The 7500-nt window shown below is 42.8% G+C and overlaps 1 protein-coding gene across 6 annotated transcripts in view; it reads left to right on the top strand.

Moving 5' to 3' along the window:
* Window positions 1-7500, top strand: part of LOC113809770 (heterogeneous nuclear ribonucleoprotein C-like 3) — a 670724-nt gene that overhangs the window by 662532 nt on the left and 692 nt on the right. For all 6 annotated transcript variants that reach the window (XM_070121046.1, XM_070121047.1, XM_070121045.1 and 3 more), the window contains one exon: window positions 2656-7500. This exon is cut by the window's right edge and continues 692 nt beyond it. In XM_070121046.1, the coding sequence (XP_069977147.1) occupies window positions 2656-2754 (99 nt within the window). In that variant the 3' untranslated portion in view covers window positions 2755-7500. The remainder of the gene's footprint in view (window positions 1-2655) is intronic.

Below are 7500 nucleotides of genomic sequence, written 5' to 3'. Positions count from 1 at the left end.
AGCCTCCGTCGATATTATTGCGCGCCTCGAGTTCTTGGCTTGCAGTTTGTGGAGAATAAATGGGAGGACTTTAAGGCAAAAAAAAAGAAAGGAGAATGGATAGGTCTATTTTGGCATTCTAAGGCTTTCATTTAAAGTATGTAAATGATACAGCGAGTGAGATGTAAAGGATTTATCATACATCGTGGTATTGGTGTCATCGTCGTTTCAATATAGCTAGGATGCAGAGGCACTATTTTCGTATGCCATGATTACGCAAAACTAGAAACCTTATATAAACTAATATAAAATAAGTTATACATATTCATAAAAAAATATCGTATGGAAAAAAGAATCGGCTCTCTCGGTTACCTCTCTCCCTCTACCATGATTACGCAAAACTAGAAACCTTATATAAACTGATATAAAGTAAGTTAAACATATTCATAAAATATCATATGAAAAAAAAAATTAATGAGAATAGGTATCATCCCAGCGGCTCTCTCGGCTACCTCTCTCCCTCTACCTTCCCGTCCCTGTTCGGGGAGGCTGTCAAACGCTTCTGCCGCATCCGTCCCGTCGCGCGAATTAGTATGCAAACCGATAAATCTAAATTCAATGCCGGGGGTTGAGCTGTATGTATAGTGGCGAAGGAACTGTAGGATGCGGCCATTCCCTCGTATCCATATTGTAACGACGTCTGAAATGTACTGAAATTCGTGCTCTTGTGAGAGGAGCGATACGGGGCGGCCGGGGAGGGACGGGAAGGGACGGGGAGTGTGATATAGCTAGATAGAATGTTGAACTATGCGGTTTCGCCCAACTCCTGTTTCAATACCAATAATTCCTACACCCTCCTCCTCCTCCTCCTCCTCCTCTTACTCCTCTCCCCGCTCCTCCTCCACCTACTCATCTCCCCCCTCCTCCTCCACCTACTCCTCTCCCCCCCTTCTATCCCCTATCCCTCCCCCACCTCCTCTCCCCCCCACCACCCAACAACCGCCCCAAGTTGTCGATATTATTGTACATATTAAACAGACGATCGACCATCGCTCGTGGTCTTAGATGTACCATACCTAAGTATACCTATTGCTTAGGGGATTCTGACGCAATGCAGTAATATACTTCACCAAAAAATGCTCAGTTCGTGATTGAAGAGAGAGAGAGAGAGAGAGAGAGAGAAGGGGGGGAGCAAGAGCGAGAGGGCGGGAAACAGAGAGGGAGAGAGAGAGCGAGAGAGAGGGGGGGGGCGAAAGAGAAGTAGAGGGATGGAGAGAGAGAGGTAGAGGGATGGAGAGGGAGAGGGAGGGAGAAAGAGAGGAAGAGCGAGAGGGAGGGAAGGAGAGAGAGAGAGAGAGAGAGGGCGAGAGGAGAGAGAGAGAGGGAGAGGAAAGAACAATCCATATTTGTATGCCGAGTAATTCCGCCTTGGACCATTCACCGCGGATTTCAATCACGATGATGAGCATCAGTTTCTAATAAGAGCAACCCCGCTTAAATTTAGCCCGAAACCGTAAACAAAACACAATACACGGTTTTCGAATGCTGCGCTGCTTACATACTGCGCAATATGTTTGATGGTGATTTCATTCTGACATTTCATTGATTTTTTGATGATTTATGAAATAAACTGACGTATTCTCAACCTGGCTGTACAAATGTAACAGTAAGTCTATCGAAATGCGAGTATTCCACGAATGGTTGTTCGGTTATGCTGTTCACATGCTTCGTTTAAAGATATTCTGCTGGTACGGTTCAGTTCAGCTTATGTTTAACCTTGGGAGTGTCTTCGAGCTACGGAAGTGTATTTAGCGGAAATGGACATTAAAGTTAATATGTGTAGAGAAACAAACAGAAATGCAATTGAAACTTTGAAGGTGACGTATTCAAGGTAATAAGTAAAGTACTTAATATACAAGGTGAACGTGTGTGTGTGTGTGTCTTTCTTACGTTCTTTATCTCTCACTCTCTCTCACTTTCTCACTTATTCGCTCATTCACTCCCTCACTCCCTGTCAACTCGCATAATCACTTTCTAACGTAAAGAAATACTTTGACAGAATTATACATAGACATATATTTTTTAAATGAAATAAATAAGATGCGATACCCTTAGGTGGTACTTTGACACTTACAGCACTATATTTTAATCAGTCGTGTATTTTTGAGATAAGAATTGAAAGATCCGGACATTAAGTCTTCTTCAAAGAGACATTGCTGAGAGTGCTAAATGAAATTGAGATTCTGAATCATAATATTGACGTATGGAGAGGTTATTGAATGGCTGCGTCTTCCCTGGAATTGTTGCATTAATTTCAGAAAGTTAATCGTATGTAAAGATAGACAGGTTGGCGGATTGATTGATAGGTTGATTAATTGGATTGAAGTATAAATGAGGAAACGTATAAATAGATACATGTCAGTTTTAATTATTTCGAGATTGATGCTTTTTTTTTGCTTGGTCTCAATCATATTTGTGCAGAGTATTGATTTGGCAATAAGTGTTTTCGTTGTTATATGAAATTAGACTTAATATATGCTAACTGTAGGGGGAAATTCTCTGGAAATAACTAAAGTGGAGTAAAGTATGTAGATAGATAGACCTTAAAATCGACAAGTGATTACTGGTGTCCATTGCCCTTCGTTTCCCATTGACTAACAGGCGCTTGCCTTGCAGAACGGCGTGGGCGCGGGCGAGGAGGCCGAGGGCGCCAGCGACCTCATGAACGGCGCCTCCCCCCCGACGCGGCAGTCGGAGGCGGTGGCGACGCAGTGAGGCTCCTCCGCCGACCGCCTCACCGACCGACCGACCAACCAACCCACACCTGCACCAGCCCCCAACACCACCTCCACCTCTCCACCTCCTCCACCTCGACCTCCTCCACCTCCAACACCTCCTCCACCCCAACCACACCACACCACCACAACCACAACAAGCGAGACTACAGCTCTCTGTTGGCCGTAACACCTCGTGGATGAAACGAAACAAGACAGAAAGGAAGGAAGAAAGACAAGTAAAAAAAAGTCGAGTTTTCAACGACGCTGACTGCTGTTGGATGCGATCTTTGCAATGTGGTTGATGGGATTATGGCTTCTCGTATTTTCATAATAATACTAATAAAAAAGAATATTATATTTTTACGAAGCAGAGAAAAAATTCCTAGTTTCAATTTCTAAATACTCGCTGAATCATTTCCATCAATACGTAGTTTCACAAATTTGATGAAAGAAAAAAAACTTGGCTGAGACTTCGATTTCGAAGGTGGCATCCCCCCCCCCCCCTTGCGAGAGCCATCAAAGCACCGCAAGCAGTCTTCAGGTCGGCTCAAGATCACCACAAGCACAACCGCCTTACTTAAAGACTGACTGAACGACTCCTCAACACAAGAAGGACTACTGCGGGGGCGTTGTAACTTCATCTCTTTCCCGAAAGGTATAATGATCTCCCCCTTCCCCCGCCGCCATCTTTAACGCTATCAGTTGTCGGATGTAATTTAATTAATCTAGCTTAGATCCGAGATTAGATATCCAGACAGCTGACGGGTTAATGTCTTCTGGTTTTCGAGAAAGTGTCGGGGCAGGCGGGCAGTGGACCTCGCGCGTAGGATCGAGCCAAGGCCTGTGTTGTTGTGATTCTCGACTCCATCGGCAGATGGGTGCCTTCACCTCATTCAAAATAAAGATGGTTTCTCTCATGTGTAAGTCTTCAGCGTGGTCTCGTACCACCACAGGTCTGCTCTAGTCCCGTATGCTAGTCTTCTAGTATTTCAAGTAAAAGTGTATTGTAGACATGAAATACAAAACCGGATGATGTGTGGTCATTATGGTTACTACGGCGACTCTTCCTCCTGTAGTAAAGACAAGGTGAAGGAGTACCACATTGGTGATTGCTTTGTTTATATTGTAAACCTGTATACTTAATTTCCCATTGTATCTATGTAAAATATGTTGAGAATATGGATATTTTGTTGTATAGATTTAAAAAAGAATTGTTTTCATTGCGATAAGGACATTTTGTTTCATAGTGGCAATATTTGTTAAGCCTCTTTATAACGTGGTCACAATAGGCGTCAGTATTATGCGAGAGGATGCGAGCAATCATTCAAATGCTGTGATGTGAACACTAGGGTAAATTTTGTCACTTTGAACCATATTAGACTACGTCTTAGAATAGATTCTTTTCATATGAATCTTTATAGAGTAAAGATTCTCCTATCAATCAAAGTTTAAAAAAAAGACATGTTGTTGTAGAGATCTGTTCCGTACGTTTCCTTAAAGCAACAACGAAGACCCCAAGCCCGGACTCTGCACACAGGGAACAGGGACCCCACAGACTCTGGTCACGTCTCCTGGATCTGAGCATTGGTCTGCCATTACTTCAAGTCTTGCACGTGACTAAGAGAGAGCCTGAGTATATCTTTCAGCAGCTGTATAACGAGGCCATATCAGTGGATTCCACGTGTGACGTAAGACTCTTACCTGATCGTCGACGGCGAGGGCCCGAGGTGGCAGGCAGCGGCGACGAAAACGCGCTGACCTCTCCGGGATCATGTTGACAGAATGACACTGTGCAATCTTCTAGGTAGTATAATGACGTAATGCTTTCAGGGTGCTATTATTGAAGTAACAGTCAATTGGTATTTTATCATCTTGCTGAAATTTTGATAGAAGTCATTATAGTTGTTGGAAACAGTAGTTAAGATGGATATAGAAACTATTTTGTAAGTGTTATATATATATTGCAATACATATCATGGAGTTAGATGTTAGGATAATGGAGGCCAGTTGGGAAGGGCCGTCGGGACTTCGCATGACTGGCACTCCATATTTTATAGGGGAGGGGCTCACTGTGCCAAAGATATGCCAGGACGCACTTAGTAGCGACAAGAGTCAAAATCAGATACTACAACCAACTCTCACCAGACGTGACGACAACTATTGCAGATATCAACATCTTCCCAGGATCTGCCGAAGAAGTGATCGAGATGTCTTTTATTCTTCAAACAACTCTGTCTTTCCATATATATGATAGACCCTTGGATGATACAGGTAGATGTTGCCGTAAACTTCCCGGTATTGGATAATCAGACAAATTATCTGGTGTTTCTTTCTCGTAAATCCTTGAGAGGGCAGTGAAAGCTCCTAGTGACTTACGCCTGCTAGGGGAGGAGGCGGCAGCACCTTGTACGACCAAGCAAGTGACTGAACTTTGGAGCTCAAGTTGCTCCGACAACTGGACCTGACAACTTTCGACTATGTACACTTTGCACTGCCGCTCATGACTAGTGTAATTACCAGTCGGCTATCAAAAGTATTCGCTCAAGTGTTGATCAGGCCTCAAGTATCGTGTAAGAGTTCGGGCCCAGCGTGGAAGAGACCTCTGCTTACTGAGGAAGAAGACGTTTAGAAGATCGTTAAAGATCGCCTTCGTTTTGTGTACAAATCTCCCAAATGATCTGTGAAGACATGGCTTTGTTGGTTGTTTAAAGGATAACTTTAGAATTAGGTACATATCATCAATCATGTCTTTGTCTTAGAGTTGTGGTTTGATCAGCTGTCTCGTACCTAGGATTCTATGTCACTAAGAGGAATTTTCTCTGTGTTGTGAATAGGAAAATAAACCTTACTGGCTATCCACCCTTGGCTCTAGACAGCTGGTTTGGTCGCATTTAGTCTTAGCATCTATGTTCATTTGGAATTTGGACTGATCCCCTTTTGTAGGTGTTAAGAGATAATGACAATAACTTGATGAGTTAAGGTAGTTCTCCATCTCGGGTGACTGTTTATGCAACGGAAGTACAAGTACGGTACGTGCATAATACACAAATCTGTTGAATGAGTGAACTACCTGTACTCAGTATGATGTTATTTAGAATTGTGATTGACTCTGGAGTCTGTAGCCTCTTTTCACATGAAGTTGACCGAGTTATTCGTTCAATCTTTCTTACTAGTCATAGGAATATATCATCGAACTTTTCCCAGTGTGATGAGATCTCCAACTCTAGACCTTATCAGGATGTTAGGTGAGTTGATTTTCCTATTCAAAAATAACACAGAGAAGATGAACTTTATTTTGCAGTGCATTTAAGGTCTGGCGTTCTCCGAGCTCCTCACAGATGGCTGTTGTCTTTTATCATGTAACCAGATAGGACTAATGGATAGGGACAACTAATTCCTTCTCTTAGTTAATCCCTGTAGACGTGCTGTAGCGTTACAGCATAGGGTAATATCATCTAAGTTAAGCTAGTCTTTAGTACTGTAACTCAACATTTTTACATGACCACTTATATGAAAGGAATTCGCATAAAGGGGTTTCCTGTTTGAAACAAAAAAAAACTGAACAGTTATGCACTGGGTATAAACACAAGTTTGCTGGTCGTGGGGGTTTGGCAGTGATAGCTATCCTATTCGTAATGCTGTAGCAGCTGGCCTTGGGGATGTGGACGAGTAAGTGTGACCTTACTCAAACACTCCACTTGATGGCTTTTGGTGAGGTGGCACATTGAGAGTAATGTTACCCTACGCTTTACCAGATCGCTTTGGAGGTGTGGCAAAATCAAATATTGCCTTACACTTCACCAGATGGCCTTGGACTCGTGGCGAATTATGTCTTACCATTATTTTATTCTCCATCAACTCTTTGCGGAGATGTAAAAAAAAACTATCCCTCACTACTTCAAGCTGCTACTGTGGAGGTGACAGGCGGCCACAGGCTTACATACACTTCAACAGTTGAGTATGATCATGTGGTCACTTAAAGACCAGTAAGCAGTAGACAGTAGAGCCGTTGAGTGTGGTAGTGCGAATCTAGCCACCTACACTTCTTCAGCCGAGTAAGGAGGCGAACTGATGCCTGAGCACCTCACCAGCTAGGAGAAGGAGAATGGAAGTGCCTCTCGACCATCTCGCTCAGATTCTTTTCAGCTAAAATAAACAAACAAAAATCAGAATTTCATCTTTACATTCAGTGTTTGGACGCTTATGACTCAACGGATGGATCAAGTTTGTACCTCTTAGTAACCCCTTCATTGTTAGGGTGGTTAGTACTGGAAGAACGACCCAACATCTCAATTATGTAACCCACTGATTCCTTGAATATAATTTGAATAGTTTTATTTTGATTTAGATCGCTTGTGCAAGGTGGCAGTGCCTGTACCTTGTTACCCGCATATAGTTTGAGACGAATAATTATCCTATGTCTTCAGTGTTTGTCTCTTGTTTACTTTGTGAGTATAAACAATGCTTCGATGAGATCATTAATGTAATTTCATTTTTTCTCACACATCGACTCATTAACGAACTGTGTATTTCTCTATGACAAATTCACCAGCCTTGGAAAGCTTTGTCGCCTAGTTTTTGCGTTATCCGATTCTGAAGTTATTTGCTGGCTGGCTCCTAAAGTTCAGCACTTTTTGGTACTCTCAGCAATAAAGTGGGAAGGTGAACTTGCTCCCCTGAATACGAGGTGGAGTCCAAGTAGGCTCGTCAGGCAGTAATCAACCTTGTATTTTCCCAGGATATG

This window comes from Penaeus vannamei, chromosome 4 (assembly GCF_042767895.1).
Source record: "Penaeus vannamei isolate JL-2024 chromosome 4, ASM4276789v1, whole genome shotgun sequence".
Taxonomy (NCBI): Eukaryota; Metazoa; Arthropoda; class Malacostraca; order Decapoda; family Penaeidae; genus Penaeus; species Penaeus vannamei.
Note: the sequence above shows the minus strand (reverse complement) of the source record. Positions and strands in the feature narration are given on the sequence as shown.